This window comes from Rana temporaria, chromosome 4 (genome assembly GCF_905171775.1).
Source record: "Rana temporaria chromosome 4, aRanTem1.1, whole genome shotgun sequence".
In the NCBI taxonomy this organism is placed as follows: Eukaryota; Metazoa; Chordata; class Amphibia; order Anura; family Ranidae; genus Rana; species Rana temporaria.
In genome coordinates this window covers 124,382,994-124,409,434 of record NC_053492.1, presented here as the reverse complement: position 1 = coordinate 124,409,434, position 26,441 = coordinate 124,382,994, and the positions used below count along the sequence as shown (strand labels likewise).

The 26,441-nt window shown below is 43.0% G+C and overlaps 1 protein-coding gene across 2 annotated transcripts in view; it reads left to right on the top strand.

Moving 5' to 3' along the window:
- The window catches only part of PIK3CB (phosphatidylinositol-4,5-bisphosphate 3-kinase catalytic subunit beta), a 266,552-nt gene that overhangs the window by 114,115 nt on the left and 125,996 nt on the right, over positions 1-26,441 (top strand). The window contains exon 1 of one of the 2 annotated variants that reach the window (XM_040349020.1): positions 18,797-19,240. The exons of the other annotated variant lie outside the window; for it this stretch is intronic. Within the exon in view, the coding sequence (XP_040204954.1) occupies positions 19,204-19,240 (37 nt within the window). The 5' untranslated portion in view covers positions 18,797-19,203. Of the gene's footprint in view, positions 1-18,796; positions 19,241-26,441 lie in introns of those variants that run through there. 2 annotated transcript variants of the gene reach the window in all.

Below are 26,441 nucleotides of genomic sequence, written 5' to 3'. Positions count from 1 at the left end.
ACTTTTAATATATAGTAAAAGTCACGTGCCCCTTGCAACCCCTTGATATGTATTGTGTCTAGCATTTAACCTTAAGGTCTACTTTTACACTTTCTTTAAAACAAGGCCTTGCACAGGCTTTGTTAAAGCTCTCTGAACACCAGTCAAAGTTCCTGTCACTAAATAAAATGGTTACTGGTAGCTTACAGTCCTATTTACACATGCTTTTGTTTGGTGCTTCGATGAGGCTTTGGTGGGGCTTTAAGCAAGCTTTGCCACACCACTGAAGCTACATGGGTGTATAATTTTTGAAGCAAAATCAAAGCAAAAGCAGGCGTAAACAGGGACTGTAAGCTGACCATTTTAATTAGTGACAGGAGCTTTAACTAGCATTCATAGAGCTTTAACAAAGCATGTCCAAAGCCTTGTTGAAGCAATTGTAAATGAGCCCCAACACCAATTGATAGCTGTACATTATTAGTTTTATACTTAGTTTAATTTTTTTATTTAAAACTTGTATAAGTTGGAAGCATGAGTGACGGTAAACGCTTTAGTAGAATATAAGTATGTGACTTTTTTTTTTTTTTTTTTCTGGGGTCACAAGTAGAGGACATTGCAATTTGAACCTGCGGTCTGTCTCTGAATTGTCCTTTTGAGCCTTTTTGTCACCCCAAGCAATTGATCTACACAATTTCTTCTCTTGAAAAGCACAAGGCTAAAATCTACATTGAAAGTCAAATTTAAACTGACAAAGCTATTAAGAAAACTTCACACTGTCAAAGGCCACGCAGTGGAACCTTGAAGTTTTAAAGTATATAAACACCAGCAATGAACTTCTCCCATTTGGACTGTTTAATATGCAACTGAAAGCAATTTGTTCCATCTGCTCAATGAGTGAAGAAAAAAAACTGATCCTGTCAGAAATCCAGACTTCTGTGCACTCTGCCCGTTCGCATTAAAAGAATTAGTAGGATAAAGAGCCCTGTCCATTTCTTCTCTGAACTTTAGAACACCCCCATGTTGTGGAGGTTCCTGCCCAAAGGGGACAACACTGCAGTCCCATAGTTGGTGAGCATTGTCACTCTAGGACAAGGAAGGTTTAATAAGTCACCAGGTGAAAATAAGCAGAAAAGGCCTGCAAAAGAAAATGCAGCCAGCTTTTTTGTTCTTGGGCTTAGATATTCTTTAATGTAGTTTTGTTGCTGTGCCCAGTGGACTGTGGCCAGGCAATCTCTGAATCGCACACCTCCACAGAGCTATGCATTTGTTTAATATAAAACGTATAGTAGCCTATGGTCTTTATGATTGGGGACATGCATAATAAAAGTAGTATATACAGTTCCCCAATATTTTTTTGTTGTAACACTAAACTCCTCGTTCTGCATAATCACGAGTAAGGGAACGAGTGTCAAAATACCACATTACCAAGGGCCATCGGGGCCTCCTAGAGGTTGACCGCGTTTACATGTTAAAAATATATTTTCCATGTTCGACATAGTTTTACACAGAGCTTATAAGATGCTGCTTATGCAGGCATTCGGTGCTCTTTTTATGCCTGTAAAACCTTCTCTGTCACACATAGGCATTCACAGGCGTATTTAACCGATTGCCGACCAGCTACCATCATTATACTGCAGCAAGTTGGCATGGCTGCACGAATCGTCATAGGTGTACGTCGGCTTCTTTAATAGCAATAGAAGGCATGCGACACCAGAGCCAATGCACGTGGCTGCGATGTCCGCTAACCCCCCCCCCCCCCCCCCCGCGATCGCTTCAGAGCCAGAATGGGGATCTGTCAATGTAAACAAACAGATCCCTGTTCTGATGGGGAGAGGGGGGGAGATGTTCCTGGTGATCAGGAACAACGATCTCTCTACTGCCAGTCAGTCCACTACCCCCACAGTTAGAAATGCCTCCCTAGGGAACACTTAACCCCTTGATCGCCCCTAGTGTTAACCCCTTCCCTGTCTGTCATTTATACAGTAATCGGTGGCGTTTTTTTTTTTTTTTTTACAGTTCTTTTTATTGATTTTTCACACAAAAAAAACACAAACACAAGGTAGGCAACATGCCCACCCTGACAGAGGCCACGCAGGGCCGACACACCAAGTAACAATTACAACCTACCACCTTATACCCTCCCCTACCCTCCCCCCCCAACCCCACTCTTGACCAACCACCAACCCATAGCAGACAAATATCAAAGCACCAAGTAAAATCCAGGAAATATAATGACCCCAGGCAACATTAGCTCAACAAATTCAGAATTAGGTCATAGCAAGGTACTCGTAACACAAATGTAGAGAAAGAAATAAAATAAACTAAAAACCTCCTCGTATGTCAGAGGTGCACTATTTGTTATAAAACATATCTATTAAGCAGAATTCCCAGGGAGTAGTGGAAACCTCTCGAAAATTAAACTGTAACTCTAACCCACCGTGTCCGAGGAGTCTAGCCAAGCCTGCCAAACCCTCTTAAATTTCTTATCACCCACCCCTCGTTTTTGACACTGCTTTGGGACGTCCCACTATGTCAAGATTATGGCTGTGTCCGTCCATGAACGAAAGAGAAAATAGGATTTTTGTACTCCCCGTAAAATCATTTTCTCTGAGTTCATGGACGGACACAGCACCCACCCCTCCTTTTTATGTTTTTACTGCTTTTTGATGAACTGAGCTGCGAGATGCAAAGAGAGGGGTTATACCCAGAGGGACCGCCCCCTGGGCAGTACTGTAGGGTGTGTGATGTGTTTAACACTTTCTACAAGTTTCTGCCTAGTCACTCCTGAATGAAGGCTAATTCCCACTTTGTCAAGATTAAGGCTGTGTCCGTCCATGAACTTAGAAAAAGGGATTTTACGGTGATTACAAAAATCCTGTTTTATTATAGCAAAAAGTAAAAAAAAAAAAAAAAACGCAGGGATGATCAAATGGCACCAAAAGAAAGCTCTATTTGTGGGGGGGGGGGACGGACGGACGGACATAAATTGTGTTTTGTGTGAAACGTTGCATGACCGCGCAATTGTCGGTTAAAGCGACGCATTGTCATATCTCAAAAATGGCCTGGTAATTAGGGGGTAAATCCTTCCGGGGCTGAAGTGGTTAGAGAGGAATATTTTACAGGAAAAAAACCCCCAACAGACACGTTCTGAGAGGAGCGTTTTAGCAGGTAAAACATGCATAAACACCTCTAAACATGCACATAGATTTATTCCAACGACCAAACTGATATTCTTGCCAGTAGAATGCATTTAAGCTAAAACAATACTTGTAGAAATGCACGCATAAACCTTGAAATCAAGTTTTTTTTCTTTTTTTGTCTTTTGCCAAATTCTGGCAGAAAAATGCTGCTCATTTTCATAAGCCTGTGCGCATGATGCTTAAAACTGTCACCGATTTTGATGATCTATTTTTCTTACACATTACAGCTGTGATGGACTAATGAGTAATTACGTAATCTTCTCCATTCAGTCTCCTTGACTGAGCATTTGTGCTAGATCATGCATTTTGTAGCTCTTAAATGCCTTTTTTTTTTTTCATCTGTTCTTATAAAACTTTTTTTTATGATATACTGGTATATGCCCAAACATGCAGTAATATCCAACAGTCTAAATGTAGTGACTCATAGTGATAATGTGTAAGTTATTTTCTCACATTCCAGTCATGCTGACCTAGTAGCCTCATTTGTTATGTCATGCAGTAGCAATGAGTTCACTCAATTGTTTGTTCATTTTGTTAATTGTATTTACAGCGCAAGTTGTGTGGTTAGTAAGCCAACATGGATTGATAAAAGACAAATGTCAAGGAAAAAAGGTAGTTACTAGGTTTTACAGAGAGAACTAAGATGTAGTATATGCAGATCTTGCTGAAACTTTTTTGTTTCTTGCAGACACCTAATGTGTAAATTGTGTACATTATTTTTGTTTAGATAAAACAACTGCCCAAATGCTAAATATGCAGATAAAATGCATACAGTACAGTGCAAAAGTCTTATACAGGTGTAACAAAATGCTGTAAGATGCTGTAATTAAGAATGCTTTCAGAAAAAGAAGTATTCATTTTTTTTATATTAAAAAAATGTTCAGTAAATGAACAGAAGAGCAATCCAAATCCAATATCTGGTGTGACTACCCTTATCCTTCAAAACCACCTCAATACTTCTAGGTACACTTGTACACAGTATTTGAAGACAAAAGTCCAAAGTAAAAACACGCATTCTCAAAATCAACACTCACTAAACACAACATTGGCAGAAGGTGCCCAAAAGGTGGCGCTCAAGAGCTGAAAACTCACGTAGTACGTCACTACGTTCGTGTTTGTTGGCCGACAATTGTGTGCCCCGGTTGACACACATGGGGGGGTTGTCGGGGGCCCCAGGTGCATCTGGGGCCCCTGCACTTTCACTGTCATTGCAACTTTGCCAAAAAAAATATCAGATCATCGGAGAGCCCAACGGTGTGGGGGAAGCTGTCTGTAACTTCCCCCATGTCATCTTGCCAAGTTAGGCTGTCCCTCTGGGATGTTCATCATCTCCCAAGGCAGCCAGAGGTGGTGGGCGGGGTCAGGGGGTGGCCACTCCTCCTACAGATTCCTCCCCTCAGGCTAACCCTCTCCCGCAGCTAAAGGAGGAGAGACCGCACAACACAGCAGCCGGGGAATCTTCTCACATGCTGTAAGTGACTGAGCAATGCACATTGTCACTACATGCAGACCTAACACTGCGACTGTGCCCCATCAAACGCTGCCACTGTGCCCCCGTCCCCCCCACCCGCCACTTACCTTATCTCTGTGGGGCAGCAGGTGATGGTGGCGAGCGGTGTCCTCCATGACATTTTGCCCTGGGTGCCAAATGCTCTAAGTACGCCCCTGTTTAAATCTTATTTGCATCTCTCTGACATTTACGACCACATTTTCCTTCTTTTGTTTTGTTGTATGTCCCTCTTGTGGTAGAAAATATATTTTTTCCTGATCACCAGTTGCTTGTTTTTAGAGTTGTGTTTTTTTTTTTTTTTCGTCTCCAGACTGCTGAATACCCATGAATTCTACTTGTTTTTGAACACCTCTGTTTACTAACTGCCAGTGTGAAGTGTTCTGTTGTAAGTTTCCTCCTTTTTTCATTTTCTCTTGTCAAATTCTGGTTCTGGTAGCAGTGATATTACTGTGTCAGGCCTTGAACTTTTACCTGCTTCTAGTCTGCAAAACCCAATAGCTGTGTAAGGCCTCATGCACACTAATTTCTTTTAAATGCTGTTTCTCCTGACGCGTAAATCGGCGTTATTTGGCCAGTTATTCTGCGATTCTTCTGCATACAGGAAAGGTGCGGTTTTACTGCCTCTAAACTTTGCTGCTCCCAAACTCTGGTAAAAGCCTATATGTACATGGACACACAGGCTATTGAGTTCAGGGGCTTTAGCAAAAAAAAACACCAAAAGCTCCTAAGGCTTCATTTCCACTGACGTTTTTACAGCCACCTTTCTGAGCGTTTTTTACAGCTTAAAAACGCCTGTCCATGTTATTCTATGGCATCATGCCCACATAGGCGTTTTTGAGCTGCAAATGGCATAGGCGTTTTTGAGCTGTAAAAAAAACGCAGGACCAGGGCGTTCTGAAGCTCCAGAGTAGAGCTGTAAAAACGCCAGACGTTAAACGCTCAAAAACGCTACCGTTGCGTTTTTGAGCTCCAGCTCAAAAAAAAATAAAATAAATAAACATGGACAGGCGTTTTTAAGCTGTAAAAAAAGGCTCAAGAAAGTGGCTGTAAAAACGTCCATGGAAATGAAGCCTAAATGTAAGTCTAGGAGCAGCAGTATGCATGAGGCCATCCTGTATACTTTCATTAAGGTAGGATCACAGGGAAAGATTTATTTAAGCTGGTGCCTCTGTGCATGGTAGCCAATCAGCTTCTAACTTCAGCTTGTTCAATTAAACTTTGACAATGAGCCTTTGACAGCTGAACTCTCACACTTTCAAACCCGCATTTCAGTGGAAGTTTGGGGGTGATTTGAAAGACATCTGTGCGGGTTCATGCACAGATGTCTATTGGGAAAAACCCCCCCAAAGTCACCAAACGTAGTGCAGGAACTACTTATGGAAATCGGTGCAGCGCCACACTGATTGGGACAGTGCCGCTGCATGTCGAATTGCTCCAATGTGAATGGGGGCAAAAACCTTGAAGCTTATTTGTTTGTGTGATGAATGCCATTTAATTAAGTGAAGGTGCTTTGTAACGCTAAGATTCTAGGACACAATACATGCAGTGGTATTTGATCACCTCTGCGGTTTTTATTTCTTGCACTATAAGCAAAAGAAGAGGGACAAGTTTGAAAACAAAACACAATATTTTTAACTTTTTGCTATATCAATTTTTTTTTTTTAACTACTTCTAAACCGCACACCATCATATGACTCCAAAAAGGGGATCTCTTATCCCGGATGGACATCATATGACTTCCTGTACTTTGTGCGGTGATATCTGAATGATGCCTGCACCTAGAGGCATCATTCAGATATCATTTTGTTCCGGCGGCGATCCTGCACACCATAAGAATGATCATAGCGGCGGTTCCGCCACTTGATCGTTCTTATAGGCGGCGGGAGGGGACACCCCCCCCCCGCGCCATCCGGAGATAATCGTCGTGCGCCAGATGGGAGGCATAGAGATGACTGACTCTATGACCGTCGGAGGCCCGGGTGCGTAACAGATCTCATTCTTTCCAGCCTGGAGGAGAGATGTGGGGTCTTATTGACTCTGCATCTCTCCTTAAAGAGGACCTGTCACACACTATTCCTATTACAAGGTATGTTTACATTCCTTGTAATAGTAATAAAATCGATCGAAAAAAAAAAATGTAAAAAAAAGTGTAAAAAATAAATCGGTAAAATAAAAAATAATAATAATAAAAAAGTAAAATAAAACGCCCCTGTCCCCGGTAGCTCGCGCTCAGAAGCGAACACCCACACATGTGAGGCGTCGCCGCATGCGTTAGAGCGCGTGCAACTTCTAGCACTATACCTCCCCTGTAACTCTAAACTGGTAACCTGTAAAATGTTTAAAGCGTCGCCTATGGAGATTTTTAAGTAATGAAGTTTGGCGCCATTACATGTGTGCACAATTTTAAAGAATGACATGTTGGGTATCTATTTACTCGGCGTAACATCATCTTTCATATTTTACAAAACAATTGGGATAACTTTACTGTTTTTTTTTTTTATTCATGAAACCATTTTTCTTACAAAAAAAAGAAGTTGAAAAATTATTGCGCAAATGCCGTGCAAGATAAGTTGCAATGACCGCCATTTTATTCCCTAGGGTGTCTGCTAAAAAAAATATATATAATGTTTGGGGGTTCTGAGTAATTTTCTAGCAAAATGATGATGATGTAGGAGAGAAGTGCCAGAATAGGCCCGGTATGGAGGTGGGTATTAAAGCCCTGTATTGAAGTGGTTAAACACATTTTTTCTCAGTTTAGGCAGATTTATATATTCTTCTACATATTTTTGGTAAAAAAAATTGCAATAAGCGTATATTGATTGTTTTGCTCAAAAGGGTCTACAAAATGGGGGATAGATTTATAGCATTTTTTTTTTTTTATCGCGTCTGTGATATTTCGGGGCGGACACATCGGACGCTTTTGACAAATTTTTGGGGCCGTTGACATTTATTAAGCGATCCCTGCTATAAAAATGTATTGATTACTGTATAAATGTGACTTGCAGGGAAGGGGTCAACACTAGGGGGCGATCAAGGGGTTAATGTATTCCCTAGGGAATGATTCTTACTGTGGGGGGAGGGGAGTGACTGGGGGAGGTGACCATGGTGTGTCCCTATGTACAAGGGACACACCATCTGTCCCCTCTCCCTGACAGATCCACGGTCCTGCTCAGTTACTGGGCAATCACGGGTGCCCCGGAGGCCATCGCGGCCGCCGGGCACGCGCATGGGGTCCCCAGTGATGCTGCGGGCGTGTGTGCCCCCTAGTGGCTTGGAATGGCGCGATGTCGTATGACATCCACCAGAAACGATAGGGTCCGCCTCCCGCCGTTAATGGCGGGCGGTGTATAAGTGGTTAAAGTGGAGTTTCACCTGTTTAAAAGTCAGCAGCTACAAAAAGTGTAGCTGCTGATTTTTTTAATAATCAGACACTTACCTGTCCCACAGTCCAGTGATGCGGGCATACGAAGCCCCACTCCTATTTCCCTCCTCTCTGTGGCGCCTAGCATTCTAACTGTGGGCGCCTGGCTGTGGCTTCACAGCCGGGCATGCACTGCACATGTGCAAGCCGTGCTGCGAACGGCCGGGCAATCTTCTGGGACCTGTGACGTGTCCCAGAAGATTGCAGGGAAGGAGGGGGAGAGAAACTTCCAGTGCCACAGAGCCAGGGGAGGAAGTGGGAGCTGGGTGCCCAAAAAACAGGGTGCCTGCTCCTCCCCCAAAAAAATGACATGCCAAATGTGGCATGTCAGGGGGTCACCTGCACTTAAAGCGGAAGTTAAATTTTTGGGTGGCACTTTGCTTAAATTATGATTTGAGGATTCCGAAGGGACTTTTAAGTGCTGAGCACAGTCCTATGTATGTCCATTAGGCCCCTTTCACACTTGTGCAACCTGAAAGTCACGCGGCTTTACCGTGACTTGAGGCAATGCCTGTGTAATTGGAAAGGAATTTATAAGTCACTGTTGTCCATTTGGCTGGGTATGCCTGAAAAAAAGGTTGAACCAGGAGTTTTATTTATACAGAGGCTTGATTCGACCTGTAGGGGTCTTTGTCCAAGGTGAGAGGCTGGGACAATCCACTAGCACACAGCGGATGGTGGAAACATTTGGATGAATTGGATTTTCCTGCCGTCTTGCACAAAGCACTTTATGTATGAATTTTATGACTAGACATGACTAGACATTCACAGTTAATCGCTGTATTGTCACTTTGGAGCAATTGCACTTTATTATTGACTTCAAGTATTGTTTCTGGAATATTGCACAGTATTTCTTGTGAAGGATTTAGTACAATTTTATAAATGATGTTCACTTTAACTTGGGTTGCTACTATTTATTAGTATTCAGCACTTATTTAGTAAGCGCCACATTCTTCTGTTTATTATTAGCACTGTGTGGGAACATCTTTTATGTTGGCAGCTACTTATTAGTTTTTATTTATCTGGTTTGCGCATTAGTACTTATATTTCAATGCCTGTGTAATCTTGAGGTCTATGGGCCTCAAGTCGCATCAGTCGGACCAAAGTAGTGCAGGGACTACTTTGAAGTTGCACAGATATGAACAGTACCCGTTGGAAATCATGGGCTACGGGCTATGGGTAATGCGACGTGAGTGTGAAAGGGGCAATTGGTTTACCTGATTCTAGAAAATCTGTCTTTCATCCACATGAATAGATTTAAGAAAACTTGTTTCAGTATTTTTACACATTCTGCTAACACCCACCTGATGTACACGTTAGTATCTTTTAATCATTGCTGTAATTGGGTAGTTAGATAATGAAATGTCACCATTGTGTTCTCCAGAAGCACTTTGCAGCTATAAATAGACAGTGCACAATAGATAGGAAATGGGCAGTCACAAAGCCATATTATATATCTCATCTAATCATCATTTGGGCTATGATTTGCTGCATTCTCCTGCAACCAATTAGCTCCGCTGACAAACTATGTCCAAATTGAGGAATCAGTGCCGTTTGATGTTTGTGCTTTGATGCTCTAACAAAGGACCTGGATCTTGTGGTCTGAGTGGTTTCCCCCTCTTCTCGTTCTGTGTAGAAATGGAGAACTCGGCTGCCTTTAGAACGTCAGAGTGTTGTCTGACGCAGAGCCGGATCTGCAGAAGGAAATGTAGTTCAGCATTGCCAATGTAATGCGTTGTACTTTACAATTTCCTTAGAAAGGCAGACTTCTGATAGCATTGAGCAGAGAGGGTATCTGTTTCAATGTTGCGTTGTCGGGAACATTTGAAGGTTTTAAATGCTTAGTTAATTCAGTCGTTGGACCTACGTATATCACATGTAGCAGGTAACAGACTTGATGCTGGTAGTTCCGGAGTTTTTTTTTTTCCTTTTTTTTCTTCCTCTGTCTGTCCCTTCACACCACCCTGGTCGGTTGTCCCTTGCATCTTTTACTGATTATATGGAGCCTTAGAGAAGTTTCACACTCCCTGTGAGGTTCCTCTGCACTTTTGGACAAAGCACAGCTAACTTGCAGGTTGGCTGCAATTTTCTGTTGACTTCTATTATGTCCTATGGTGTTGGTGTGCTAAAAAAAGGGGGGATAGGGTTGGGACTTTACATGAGGCATATGATAGAACTACCACATGCCTCCATCCCTGTAAATGTATAGAAGGGGGGGAGGTTTTGGGACTTTAAATGAGATGCATTTTTAGCAGTATACGATTAAAGCAGAGTTCCACCCAAAAATGGAACTTCCGCTTATCCCACTCCTCACCCCCTTACATGCCACATTTGGCATGTAATTTTTTTTGGGGGGGGGGGTGGGGGCTTCAGGAGAAGGGGACTTCCTGTCCCACTTCCTCCTTCCGCCGAGGGGCTGCAAATGCGATTAAGCTTAATCGCCTTTTGGCAGCCCCTCCCTGTAGGCGATCGCCTAGGACACGTGACAGGTCCTAGGCGATCGCCTGTCCAATCAAACAGCGCAGCGCCGCTCGCGCATGCGCAGTGGGTGCCCGGCCGTGAAGCCGAAAGCTGTCATGGCTGGGTGCCCACAGTGACAATAAAGACGCCGGCCGGGGAGGGGGGGAGAGGAGCAGAGCCCCAGCCGGCGCGTTGCTGGAACAGGTAAGTGTCTGTTTATTAAAAGCCAGCAGCTACACTTTTTGTAGCTGCTGACTTTTAATAAACATAAATATTGGCTGGAACTCCCCTTTATATAGAGAGATATATAGAGAGATATATAGAGAGATATATAGAGAGATATATAGAGAGATATATAGAGAGATATATAGAGAGATATATAGAGAGATATATAGAGAGATATATAGAGAGATATATAGAGAGATATATAGAGAGATATATAGAGAGATATATAGAGAGATATATAGAGAGATATATAGAGAGATATATAGAGAGATATATAGAGAGATATATAGAGAGATATATAGAGAGATAATTTTATTTTTTTCCCCATAATAGCCAGGCTCAAAGTTACCAACCAAAAAAGCACTAAACCAAATTCATCTGTAGCTGTATGCATTAAAAACAGAGGTTTAGTTGCATGTATTTGCAAATACCTGTGTGAGCTTCAGGCCATGTCAAGGCACTCTGTGTACTGCAGTCCTAACTATGAATTTTAAAGTCTCCTAAATAGGAGCACAGGAGTGCTAATCAATAGATAGGGGGCAGGTGATCACCTAAACCCGCCCCTACCTATAGTTGGTCTAGCAAAAAAGAGCACTGGAAAAACAAAGGAAATTCAAGAGTGGAACCAAAATACCACCAAACTAAGGTGTCCTCTTATGAAAGTGCGATAAAATACCGCTATTCAGTTCTTAGGCATTCTCAGGGGAGATCGCTCTCCTCTGAGTGCCTGTTTATGAAGCTTTGTAGATCGGTTCTCATGTTGAGATGAGGAGCGATCTACAAACGGCTGGAAACTCCTGAGAACTGCTTCTCTCACTGTTCTCTTGCGTGATGTAGCGGGATTACAGTATGAGGAAGTGAAAAATACAAAAGTTGCACACAAATCGGCACACATTATACACCACATATTAAGTGTTGTATAAAAAAAAAAGCACTTGTGGGTTTAACTCATTTTTTGTGAATAATTCTCCTTTTTAAAGGGATTGTAAAGGTTTGTCTTTTATTTTCTAAATGGGTTACTTTAAGCTAGGCATTGTTGGTTCACTTACCTTTTCCTTCAATTTCCCTTGTAAATGTTTTTTTTTTTTCTTTGTTTGAATTTCTCACTTCCTGTTCCTCCTCAGTAAGCTGTTCTAAATGACTTTCCACCACTCGGGTGTCCTATGCATACATACTTTTGCTAATGGGTGTCCCTTGTTCCCATCTCAAAAAGTTGGAAGGTATGCGCAAAAACATCTGTCGGTGTACCAGTGTCCCACCAATAAATAAAACCTTTAACCACTTGCCGACCAGCTGCCATCATTCTTCGGGGTGTCAAATTTAATCGGTGCATTGCGATTCGGGTGTCCCCGATGCAGCACCAATGCAGGCGACCGTATTAATCGGTTTGGCCCCGCCCCCCCCCCCCCGGGAGAGCGCTCCGTTCATTTGGTCAGACGTTGCCTTGTTTGTATAAGGCACGCTCATGTGACTGCCTGGCCCGCCTCTCTGTTCTGCATGGAAATTACATTCTCTGCCACTTATGGGGTTAATCAGTTTAAGCTCCTCCTTGAGCTCCAGCTCGGCGCTCCGCCCCTCCACCTGATCACTGCTTGCAGACCTGGAGCTGAGCTTGCCGTGATTGTACACAGAGGGCGTGGGCTTTTGGTTTCGCCAATCGCACCCAGGGGGTGGGACTTTTCCCTTCCGAGACGTCTCCCGTTCCTCGCTGTTCTGTCAGATCGCCGGGCGGACACCGGACTCCCCTCCCCCATCACACACCGAGGACAGCATGTCGGTGGCCAGGCTGAGGAAACGATTCCACAAAGCCAGCCAGGTGAGACCGTGTATCCACCCGTCCCAAACACCCCCCCCATCCCCACACCGGGCTCCTCAGTGTCTTCTCTTTATACATGGGATGGGGGAAAGATATGGGAGACTTACTGTGTGATATATTGGGAGGCTGTGTTATGGGGGGGGGACTGTATTGTATGACATGGGGGGGCTGTGTTATGTGATTTGAGGGGACTGTACTTCGTTATTAGTGGTGCTGAATATTGGGGGGGGGGCTGTGGTGCTGAATATTGGGGGGGGGGGGGCTGTGGTGCTGAATATTGGGGGGGGGGCTGTGTTGTGTGATATTGGGGGGGGGGCTGTGTTGTGTGATATTGGGGGGGGGGCTGTGTTGTGTGATATTGGGGGGGGGCTGTGTTGTGTGATATTGGGGGGGGGGCTGTGTTGTGTGATATTGGGGGGGGGGCTGTGTTGTGTGATATTGGGGGGGGGGCTGTGTTGTGTGATATTGGGGGGGGGGCTGTGTTGTGTGATATTGGGGGGGGGGGGGCTGTGTTGTGTGATATTGGGGGGGGGGGGGGGCTGTGTTGTGTGATATTGGGGGGGCTGTGTTGTGTGATATTGGGGGGGGGGGCTGTGTTGTGTGATATTGGGGGGAGGCTGTGTTGTGTGATATTGGGGGGAGGCTGTGTGATATTGGGGGGGGGGGCTGTGTGATATTGGGGGGGGGGGGGCTGTGTGATATTGGGGGGGCTGTGTTGTGTGATATGGGGGGGGGGGGCTGTGTGATATTGGGGGGGGGCTGTGTGATATTGGGGGGGGGGGCTGTGTTGTGTGATATGGGGGGGGCTGTGTTGTGTGATATGGGGGGGGCTGTGTTGTGTGATATTGGGGGGGGGGCTGTGTTGTGTGATATTGGGGGGGGGGGGCTGTGTTGTGTGATATTGGGGGGGGGGGGCTGTGTGATATTGGGGGGGGGGGCTGTGTGATATTGGGGGGGCTGATTTGTGTGATATTGGGGGGCTGTGTTATGGGGACTGAGTTGTGTGATATTGGGGAGCTGTACTGTATGATATGGGGCACTGCTGTTATTGGGGGGGGGGGCTGTGCTTTGTGATATTGGGGGCTGTACTGTGTTATGGGGCAGTGCTGAATATTGGGGTGGGGCGGGCTGTGGGGTGTGTGTAATATGGGAGCTGTGCTGTTATTGGGGGCTGTACTGTGTTATGGGGGTGGGGCTGAATATTTGGGGGGGGCTGTTCTGTGTTATGGGGCTGTACTGTATGAGGGGGTTTTGCTGTTATGGGGACTGTATTGTATGATATTTGTTGGGCTGAGTTGTGTGATATTGGGGGGCTGTACTGTATATGGTGAACCCTCAATAAAAATAGCAGTACAGCGAGGACTTGGACTTTTAAATACACTACTGTGTTATTTATTTTCTATTACATTTGACACATTTCCTCAGTGTATTTAAAAGTCCAAGTCCTCGCTGTACTGATATTTTTATTGAGGGTTCATTGTCATCTGTGCATTTTTAAAGGGCGTATTGATGACAATGGCAGTACATAAAAACACACTGAAAATGCACATTAGTGTATTTTAAAAATCCACAATAAAATGCATAAAACCATGCATTGAATGGTGATAATCCAGCCTAAAGTGGGGTGCACACTATAAGAAAATCAGGCAAATGTATTTTCCTCATTGTTCCCTCCAATCATCCTCTGTGCACAGAACAGCATGTAAGTACAGAGGAGGAGGGGGTGCTGTGATCCGGGGACACAGGAGGGGTACGGGCATGTAGTGGAATCTGATGTGTCACCTGTGATAAGTCATTGTCACTGCAGGCAGGGACTGGGCTGTATGGAGGAGAAATATAGACCATCAACTGTATTATGTCTGCAGTCTCTGATCATCTCCTGTACTATGTCTGCAGTCTCTGATCATCTCTTGTACCACGTCTGCATTCTCTGATCATCTCCTTTAGTATTTTGGGGGGAGAGCCATGCGCACTTGCGCTGCAATCGTGATGCATCGCGGAATCGTGGACTTGATAATCGTAATCGCATCGAATCGTGAGACCGGTGAAGATGCGCAGCCCTAATCATTATACTGCGGCAGGTCTGCAAGATCCCGCAAACCGCCGTAGCTGTACGCCGGTCCCTTTTTTAAAGCGGGATCGCAGGCGCGTGCACCGTTGCATTGCGGGGGGGCACCGATGCTCGTGATCGGCGGGCGCGATGACCAGTGGCCGCGAGCGATCGTGGGCACGGGAGATGGAACAGGGACTTGTGTCTAAACACACAAATCTGTGGTTCCTAGCCTCACAGAACAGAGATTTGTCATTTCCTCTAGTCAGGCCCCTCCCCCCACAGTTATAACAGTCAGGGAACATAATTAACCCCTTGATCGCCCCTAGTGTTAACCCCTTCCCTGTCGCATTTTTACAGTAATCGGTTCCTTTTTTTATAGCACTGATCGCTGTATAAATGCCAATGGTCCCAAAAATGTGTCCGCTGTGCCCACCATAATGTCGCAGTCCCGATAAAAAAAAAGCAGATCGCCGCCATTACTAGTAAAAAAAAATAATAATAAAAATGCCATAAATCTATCCCCTAGTTTGTAGACGCTATAACTCTTGCCAATCAATCTATGCTTTTTGCAATTTTTATTACCAAAAATATGTAGAAGAATACATATTGGCCTAAACTGGGAAAAAAATTGGCTTTAAAAAAAAAATAAAAAAAATTGGGGATATTTATTAAAAAAATATTGTGTTTTTTTTTCAAAATTGTCGCTTTTTTTTGTTTATAGCGCAAAAAATTAAAATCGCAGAGATGATCAAATACCACCAAAAGAAAGCTCTATTTGTGGGGAAAAAAGGGAAGTCAACTTTGTTTTGGTGCAGGGGCACACGACTGCACAATTGTTAAAGCGATGCAATGCCGAATCGCAAAAAATGGCCTGGTTCTTGAGCAGCCAACTCTTCTGGGGCTGAAGTGGTTAAAGTGGTTAAAGTGCCCCAGTGCAAAGGCGAACGCACACGTTGGTCCTGTACGCATGCATAAAGACCGATCACAGCACAGGTATTGTCCCGAACGTCAGAGCGAGAGCAATAATTCTAGCACTAGACTTCCTGTGTAACTCTAAAATGGCTTATCAGCCTATGAAGATTTTTAAATACCGAAGCTTGGCGCCAAACAAGCGTGCGCAATTTTAAAGTGTGATATGTTTTTGCTATTGATTTACCAGGTGCAACACCATATTTTATAGTTTACCAAAAATGTGGGTATTATTTTGTGTCTGTGTGCATTGAAATTCCTTAATTTATTTTTGCGTGTGTAAAATTGCATTTGAAAACCTGCTGCGCAAATACTGTGTGACCTAAAAACTTGTAAAACCCACCGTTTTATTCTCTAGGGCAGGGATCTTCAAACTACGGTCCTCCAGCTGTTGCGGAACTACAAGTCCCATGAGGCATTGTAAAACTGACATTCACAGACGTGACTAGGCATGAAGGGAATTGTAGTTCCTGAACTACTGGAGGACCATAGTTTGAGGAACCCCTGCTCTAGGGCCTCGGCTACAAAAATGTTTTACTTGTAAACAAAGTGTCTAAATAAGGTCTGGTCTTAAGGTGGATAATGGCAGAAGGTGCGCCTTGAATGTTGCGCTTCTCTGTGGCCAGGTTGTGAAAATGTCTTGCACGTGGTATCGCCATGCTCAGGACGAGTAGCAGAATTTTACTTTGGGGTTTAGTTGCAAGTATGCCTTTGTCGTGTGTGAGAAATTACTTGTTTTAATATGACATTTTTGAGATTTTTATTTTTTAATAGAATTTCTTTATTTTCCAAAGAATTGTGGGAAAAGATTACAACTTTAAAAAAATGTTTCATGCCTCTTACTAAGTACCTTGGACTGTCTACTTTCCAAAAAGAGGTAATTTGGGGGTATTTGTCTTGACATGTTAGGGCCTCAAGAATTGGGTCATCAGTACATTAGGTGCAATTTTCAATGATTGGTACCATAGCTTGGAGACCTCCTGTGCAATTCGCTTTGCAGCCACCATGGAAATGTGTAAACAGGCTCCATCGAGAGACGGTCACAATCTCCTGTCGTTTGAACTGGATGCGGAGAAACGAGCATCCAATTCACACTAGTGTGAACCTAGACTTAAAGAGCAGACACTTGTTAATGTTTTACATGGCTATAACTACAAAAGGGGTTATCTAGCGGGACTTCATTTTCTGACTAAAGTTCCACTTTAAGGATGGTATAAAAGAAGGGGAAGGCAGGAGGCGTTGGAGGGGGTTAAGGGAGGATGGGGACAGATGAGCGTTTTGAACCAACTGATGCAGAGCACCCTACAAATGTCAGGGTGGTGAGAGAGGTGAGCTCCTCACAGTGAGTATACTGAAAGTGGATGTAAACCCGATTCATGAAATTTGAGCTGGGCACATAGATCTGTAGTGTTTTTTGTTATTTCTCTTCAAAAAGCAAAGTCCCATAGCTCTCTCCTGAACCGTTCCTCTGTTATCAGCCTGATAACTCCTGACAAATTCTCTGACACATCAGCTAAAAGCAGCCTGACATTTCTGTCAGGGGAGGTTGCTATAAATAAATTGGCAGGGAGCTGGCCCTGTTACAGAACACCTCTGAGAGTCTCTGCCTATGTGGAGAGGGGGTGTGTGCCTTTCCTCCAATCAGAAATGTTGGCTATCTTTGCTGTATGCCCAATCATCACACTCGGTGTTAAACAGGAAGAGAAAATCTCCTAACACGATCTGAACTTTCTAAAGCGTATATAAAATGTGAAGACAGCCAATATACATGTAAAACCTATGTAGTGAGATTTGGTTCATCCCTGTGTATCATCTGAGGCTGTTTACTTCAATGGGTGTATGAAGGGTTTACATCCACTTGAATATATACTATGTGGGAGTCCATGTGTTAACCCAGAGAGTACTGGGTCCAGTGGTTCAAATTTTGATTTGAAATTCGGCAGATTGTTTTTCTGAGCTACAGTTAATTTGCAAAAGACCGTTATTTAGTTACTTCATGTATAACTTCTTCAAAATAAAATAAAGATGATTATGTATGCTCTCGCTTTTGCACTTTTAGCTGCTGGGAGTATGCGAGTTTCCAGTCTGAAAGTATTAATGCCACTGCCTTTGCATAGTATTATGTAGACTTTCACCCAATATTTTTTTCAGCCATGCAATCCCACCAGTTGTGTGAAAGTTTCCTTTGACTGGTATCCGCAAAAGCTGGAAGAGGGGAAATTCAGGATGGTCTTAGATCCTTGCTGGTGCAGTATTAATCTGTAACTGAAGTCTACCAGTAACGATTTTAGAGCATACAGAAGAAATGAGCCAGATTTGGTTTCAGTCTTTTGCTTGTATGGGGCACTATAGTTTTGATTTCCCTTTCCTGGACATAAAGAGAAAGGGTGCTTGTTGAGGTGTTTTAATTGCAAAGAGTTATTAAAGCGGAGGTTCACCCTAAAAACAAGTATATACCATTCAATCCAGCCGACATGTACAGTATGCTGTTTATTTTTATTTTTTCGGTTTACATACCGTAGTATAGGTATTCCCCCCCCCCCCCCCCCCCCGGGTTTCCGGGTAGTGAATCCCACGGGAGTGGGCGTTCCTATTCAGAGACTAAGTGATTGACGTATGACAAAAGCTTCCCCCCTGGCGCATATTGCGGGTCACCAGTTTCCGAAAGAAGCCCAACTACGAGTCTGCTCTATACGGCGCCTGCGCACCGACGTTCGGCTTTTTTCGGAAACTGGGGACGCGCCTTTTTTTCCTCAATGTACTTGAAACTAATAAATGCAGTGTTTTGCTTTAAATTTTGTGCTTCAATGTTTACATTTCTCCTGCGTGTTTGGTATGCAGCTCAAATGGTGCAGAACTTCTGCCTACATTCCCTAGTTTAGCATTGAAATAACCTCACTCATATTCTCGCATACCAACAGTAAATGGATATTTCTAGCCTGAAGGTGATGCTGTAGTGTGTGGGAAGGATGCAAATGTTTTTAAGACTGTAGCGTGTAGTTTGTGTATATTTTAAGTAATTCACTTGTATAGCAGGTGTGTGATTAGTGTGTTTCTGGATACAGTTGGTCCTTTCACTTTTTTTTTTTTATCAGATACTTCCTCTGAAAGCTCCTGAATCCAGTGTTTCATCTAATAAAGCAGACTTAATCATGCAACACTTTTCCGTAACATGTACACAATTTAGTTTGTAGATGTCATTTTAATGGCATTTTGCATGCGGCAACTCTTTCTTGAGTCTTCCAGAATCTGATGGCCGAATTCTCAGACATGCCCTTTAATCAGACCTAGTTAGGAAAAGGTTATTAGAATACTGAATTTGTATCTGCAGCTGTCTGCCAGAGGCTCCATAGGAATCCTCGCACTTGTCGTCTTCGTGCAGTGACAGTCTAGGAGTTATGTAACTGGCATCAGGTACTGCAAGCGCCTGTCTGCGTGGGTAGGAGGACACTGTGCTCACGCAGAACTAGAACCAGGGAGGTGAGTTAGTCAGGCATTCTGTTTAGAAGTGTCATACACTGTGCCTCTTGCAGATGTTTTCCTCTGACACGAGTGGGTAAAACTACAGTGATGGGCATCACCTGCTGTGAGAAGAATGGATCAAAAGGTGATTTCATGACACCGGGTCTTTAGAGTTGTAATCTTGGCATATGTCCGTGTGATCTTGTCTGAGCTGTAGCAGGTATTACCATTCGAAGACAGACAGAAATGCTGTTGTGTGGATATTCTATACATGTGTTTGCATGGTCTCAGGTAAGTGGTGGAAGATTAGGGTAGACATAGAATCTGACATGCCGGCTATGAGATTTTGATGTGCTTTCTTGATGGGTTGTGTCTCCTGCTCCTATATTCCAATGTCGTGTTTTCCTCTACAGCTGTGTCGCTGTCATCCCTCTCTTCTGAGACTTGCATATTCTTTCACTGCCCCCTCTAATTGTGGGAGCTTTGCCTTTATGGTGCATTGGCTGAGGCCCAGATTTACTCCTCGTCTCCGGGACAATGGCAGCTCTGTTAATCAGACATGATGATGTTTGTTTGTTGTACACAATTAAGGGAAGTGATATTATTAGTGTTGCCTCATGACTGCGTGACGTGTTAACCCCTTTCACACTGGGGCAAGCAGAAGTTCAAAAGGGTAAAGATGTTTCATATTCAATTATTCCTATAATCATGAATGGTTTAGTTGTGGGCAAGTACTACTACAGTGTGAATTCTATTTTAGCTGTAATGTAAATGGCACACCACCAGTTTGTCTGAATGATCATACAGTAGTCCTTGCTAAGATTTTAGGCTGCATTCACACCTGAGCGTTTTGTCGCCTGAAGCGTGACGTTCAAAAAAGCTAGAGGGGGAAAAAATACATTATTCCCTATGGAGATGGTTCACATCTCCACTCCAAAACGCCTGACGCCGAAGGCCTAAAGCTCAAACAAGTTCGCGCAAATCGGGCGGTTTGGGCGGTTTGGGCGTTTTTGAGCGTTTCTATTTCCCATAGAAAGTAATGGAAACGCTCGATTCAAGCGACTAGCGTGACAACGAGCGTTTGCTACGGGCGTTTTTTTTCGCTTTAATCAATAGAACATTTCACCCAGGCAGAAGATAAAAAAAAATCTACCAAGATAGCAACAAGTGATGAAAAGATGATAATTTTTCCTATTGGCTAAAATAAAAAATGTTGAAGTACAAAAACGTCGGACGACGCTGTATGCAAACACACAAATAAGCACGACAAAACGCCAAACGACCTACGCTCAGGTGTGAATGCAGCCTTAGAGTGAGAATAGATGTAGTAGTTCTCTAAGGTCTATACATTGTTTAAAATGGAACTAAATTTGTTCAATCCACATTAAAGTTTAACTGAAGACCACCATTTTTTTTTAGTTTTGTGGAGCAGGATTAGAACATCAGTCAAGTTTATACTGTGGTCTGTGTTCCCCTTTAGGGAGATTCACCCTGTCGATTTGTCCTGTTTTTTGGGTTGTCGCCAGAACACAAATGGAGGTGAAATCTTCCAAACGTAACACTAGTTCTGGTGACATCTAGGGATTCCTTGAATTTGGATGGATTACCTCTCGCTCCCTGTTTTGGCTATGGGACAGGGAGTGAAGGGAAATCTCCCCAATGGGATCCAGATGGCAAAAATTAAACTGACAGTGATTTTCAACAAAATAAAGCATGGACACATGGATTGGGGGGGTTGGGGGGTTAATTTGTGGTGCTCAGGTACAATTTAGTTCCACTTTAAACACTGGCTTATTTAAAATTTAGTTGTAATGGCTGTAATGCTGGTTACAAGCAAAGAAAACTTTCTGATACACTGAGTCTGCATATAATGGCTTATAAAGAAGTTTTTATTTTCTATCTGTTCACCTCTTGATTTTTTTCTGAACTTTATTTAATCTTATGAATTCTGTTCTCATGGAAATGGCAGGTGGTCAGCCATCTGTTTGCCTGGAGTTGAATAGAGAAGTCAGACAGGCACTCTGCTGGTTTGGGGTTTGCCAGCCATTAAAGGAAAATTCCACTTTTTTTAAAGCAGTCAGTGTATTTAAAATGCCAACAGCGGGGATGACTGTTCACTGTATTTATACAGAGCTCCCACAGAAATGCCATTTGATTATGGCTGATAATGTGACTATAGTAACAGACCCTCCCTCCTCGGCTCTCAGGAAGTAGGACATGATAGGAATCTATCATTTTCAGCTAAAGAGCACCAGGTAAAACTCACTGCAATTAAATTGGCTAAACTCTTTACAATATAAATTACTGACCTAAAGACTCAATTTGTTTTGTGAGATCATTGTGCTAACATGCACAATTATTCTAGCATCTGGAAAAATAAATAGCACGGGCAGTATATATTTGCAATACCTTGACATTCCCCATGTTTTATTCCTTTTAGGACCCTACAAGTACAGAAATAAATACCTTTTCATCTGCCAGAAATTCACCCTACCCCTAAGGCTAGGTGCACATCTGTGCGGATCAGGAACCTGTGCATATTGCATATGCAGTTGCATTTTTAAAAGTTGGGGACTTTCCCTGCAGACATAGCAGCCCAATCAAATGGAGCCACTCCAATGCTTTTCGTTTGCTTCTGTTTCCTGTGCTGAGAGGCTGCCCTGCTGCCTTCTGTACATAAGGGGTTGACTGCTCAACAGAGAATGCTTTGCATTTTCTGAAATGGTGAAATGTTCTCTGATTGGATGAGATGGAGAGGTGAGGTGGTGATGTCACACTATCCACCTCGTTTATTGCAAAGCAGTCTGTGAATGACTCCTGTGTTCAGAATGCAGCAGGGCAGCCACCTGGCACAGGACATGGAAGCAAGTAAAGATCACTGGAGTAGCAGTGTCTACTTGAGTGTTTTCCAGCTTTCAGGGGAATCAGCCAGGTATGATATATGCATGGTAATGGTCTAAGCTGGACCAATGTAACTATATATAAAATATATAAAAAATGCATAAACTACAAGAAGCACCCTAAGAGAAAAAAAAATCTAAACTGGACTTTTAGAGGTACCATATCAATTGATGTATAACCTATCAAAAGCTTTTATTCATATAACATTTTTAAATCCCCAAAAATGATTTTTCTCTTGCTGTTTTTTGCTGTACAATAAGTGTAGGATGTGGTACCTGTAAATTCAATGGATTATCCACCGTACCCCTGCTTCCCATATTGTTTTTTGCATTTAAAATACTTATACCTGGAATTTATCTTTAAAGGGATTGTAATGCAGACTTGTACACGCTGGCTTTATTTTTTGCTGATAAATTAGAAATTTAGCATTTTTAAAATTTTAAAAATCTTGTCAGTCAGCCTTTTTAGGTTTCTTTTCACATTTTCCTAAGATTATCCCTCAGTTGTACACGTATGCAGCTGTTTACGGAGCTTAATAGCTCTTGCTGAAATTTACACACATAAGGGAGGAAGAGCAGTGATTATGCCCAGCACAGCTTCTCTTGTTTTACAGCTAAGGTATAGATTTCAATCAGAGAAGATGCATCTTAAGACATAACTGCTTTTGTTTTCACGTATGAAAGCTTATACTTGTCATGTTTTAAAAAATTATGCATACAATTCATATTAAAGTGATTCTAGGTTTGTTTTTAGTTAAACATTTTTTAGATAACACATGTCATACTTGCCTGCTCTGTGCAATTGTACCATTGGCGCTCCTTTCCCCACCCCCCACTGAGTGGTGCGCACTATAAAACGTTTTTCTATGGGAGCACTCATCACTGGCTGCGATTGACAGTAGCAGCAACCAGTGGCTCCTGGTGTTGTCTCTAAGTTGGGCTCAGGGTGCTGGGGGAAAGCTGCATTATGGTTTTTCACCCTAATACATAAAAAACAGAAAAAGTGGAGCTGGGCTTTAACCACTTAAGCCCCGGACCAATATGCTGGCTAAAGACCCAAGGGGTTTTTACAGTTCGGGACTGCGTCGCTTTAACAGACAATTGCGCGGTCGTGCGACGTGGCTCCCAAACAAAATTGGCGTCCTTTTTCCCCACAAATAGAGCTTTCTTTTGGTGGTATTTGATCACCTCTGCGTTTTTTTTTTTTTGCGCTATAAACAAAAATAGAGCGACAATTTTTTAAAAAATGCAATATTTTTTACTTTTTGCTGTAATAAATATCCCCCAAAAACATATATAAAATATTTTTTTCCCTCAGTTTAGGCCGATACGTATTCTTCTACCTATTTTTGGTAAAAAAAAAATCGCAATAATCGTTTATCGGTTGGTTTGCGCAAAATGTATAGCGTTTACAAAATAGGGGATAGTTTTTTTGCATTTTTATTTTTTTTATTTTTTTTACTAGTAATGGCGGCGATCAGCGATTTTTTTTTTTCGTGACTGCGACATTATGGCGGACACTTTGGCCAATTTTGACACATTTTTGGGACCATTGTCATTTTCACAGCAAAAAATGCATTTAAATTGCATTCTTTATTGTGAAAATGACAGTTGCAGTTTGGGAGTTAAACACAGAGGGCGCTGTAACATTTGGGGATTACTTTGTGTGTGTTTACTAGTGTAGGGGGGTGTGGCTGTAGGACTGACACATCGATCGAGTCTTCCCTATAAAAGGGATCACTCGATCGATGCACCGCCACAGTGAAGCACGGGGAGCGATCGCGACGGAGCGGCTATAAACAAATAGCCGCGCCGTCGTCCCGGATCGCTCCCCGAGCGGACCCGACCTCCGCATGTACCGGGGGGGGTCCCGATCGGACCCCCCACCCACGTCAAGCAGAGGACGTACAGGTACGTGCTTGTGCCTGTCCGTGCCATTCTGCTGACGTATATGTACATGAGGAGGTCGGGAAGTGGTTAAAGCTGAAGTATAGGTATGATTTTTCTAGCATAGTTACATGGATATGTAGATATGCATATTTCATACCTGTGCAAGCTGTATATCCCTGTAGTAGGCACTGCTGATAGAAGCAGTCTTCGGGGGTGCAGTGGCCATCGACTGCAGTTCTGCATAGTATGCATAGAGGACCGCTCGGCACTGGACCCAAAAGACTGCTAAGATCACTATAATAATGACTACAAAAGTGATTTTCATCTTGCATAGGGATCAGCCGGGTTCGAGATATGCATACTTACATTGGTCCGGAAGTGTTGGTTGCCATAATTCATTCACATAAATCGTATACATCATGTCACTGAATTTTATGTTTTTTTATTTTTTAAATACTCTTGGTACATTTTTTATTCCTGCAGTGCTATTGTGTGGTCACACATTCTTTCCTTTTTTTTTTGGCATCTGCAGGGAAAAATCCTTGGGAGGGGCTTCTTTTACTCTGCTGATGTATGCTCTACACAGCATGAGTTTGTGTCTGACCAACCCTGAGCAATTAAAAAGAGAAATTCAAAATAAAATGTAAATATCAATAAAACTTTTTTAAAACTCCAAACAAATCTTTATTGAACATCAAATATGTATTTGTTGTGCATTAATATGGTGTAGGCAAAGTCAGAGATGGCCAATATTGGCTTTCATCTTGTTCAGACGACATCTGCACACAAGGCTCTTATTTTACTTTATAAGTATTGGCAATTACATTATATACAGTGCAATGAAAAAGTATTCATACCTCCGTTTAAGTTTTTCCACGTTTTGTCATGTTACAACCAAAAACGTAATTGGGATTCTGTGATGGACAAACAAAGTGACATGTAATTGTGAAGTGGATGGAAAATTTATAAATGGTTTTCATTTTTCTTTTCTTTTTTTTTACAAAAAGTGTGGTGTGCATTTGTATTCAGCCCCCTTTACTCTGATACCTCTAACTAAAATCTAGTTAAACCAATTGCCTTCAGTAGTCACCTTAGCAAATATATTCCACCTGTGTGTAATTTATTCTCAGTATAAATACAGCTGTTCTGTGAAGCCCTCAGAGGTTTGTTGGAGAACCTTTTGTGAGTTTACCACATCATGAAGGCCAAGCAACACACCAGATAGGTCAGGGATAAAGTTGTGGAGAAGTTTAAAGCACGGTTAGGTTATAAAAAAAATATTCCAGGCTTTGAACATCTCACAGAGGGCTGTTCAATACATTATCTGAAAATGGAAAGAGTATGGCACAACTGCAAACCTACCAAAACATGGCTGTCCACCTAGACTGACAAGACTGGGCAAAGAGCATTAATCAGAGAAGCAGCCAAGAGGCCCATGGTAACTTTGGAGGAGCTGCAGAGGTCCACAGTTCAGGTGGGAGAATCTGTCAACAGGACAACTATTAGTCTTGCACTCCACAAATCTGGCCTTTATGAAAGAATGGCAAGAAGAAAGCCATTGTTGAAAGAGCCATTAGAAGGTCTGTTGCCGTTTGGGGGACACAGCAAACATGTGGAAGAAGGTCCTCTGGTCAGATGAGACCAAAATTAAACTCTTTGGCCTAAAAGCAAAATGCTATATGTGGCGGAAAACTAACACTGCTCATCATCCTGAACACACCATCCCCACCATGCAACATGGTGGTGGCAGCATCATGTTGTGGGGATACTTTTCTTCAGCAGGGACAGGGAAGCTGGTCAGAGTTGATGGGGCGATGGATAGAGCTAAATACAGGGCAAACCCGTTTGCGTCTGCAAAAGACTTAAGACTGGGGCAGAGGTTCACCTTCCAGTACTACAACAACCTTTAACATACAGCCAGAGCTACAATGGAATAGTTTAGATCAAAGCATATTTATGTGTTTGAATGGCCCATTCGAAGTCCAGACCTAAATCCAATTGAGAATCTGTGGCAAGACTTGCAGCTGGAATTGCAGCAAAACGTGGTTCTACAAAGTATTGGCTCGGGGACTGAATACAAATGCATGCCACACTTTTCACATATTTATTTGTAAAAAGTTTGGAAAACAACTTATTTCTCTTCCGTTCATGGGCGGACACATCAGCCTTTGACCTTAGGGTATTATATCCTTCCTTCCAGGAGAGATTAGGCAGAAAACAGCACATTAAGTGTTAAAACACTTTCCTCAGTACAGCTCCTCCCAGGGGGTGTGGTCCCCTGGGTATAACCCACACTCTGCCTCAGCAGCTCCAGTTTTTTTCTGCCTAACGTCAGGAGAGACCTGGCCTTCTGGAGTCCATGTACTCTGGAATTTTTTTGCGATTTTTTTTTTTCGCTTTTGTTTTGTTTTGTTCCTGCATTTTTGAATCCTGAGATTCTACTATCAACTGCCGACTGGGTGACAGGCTGGGTCTTGACTCTTGTAGTCCCCCCCATGTTTGGCCATCAAGCGTGTGCTGGCCCTCAGCTCAGCTCTGGGTCGTCCACGACATGCC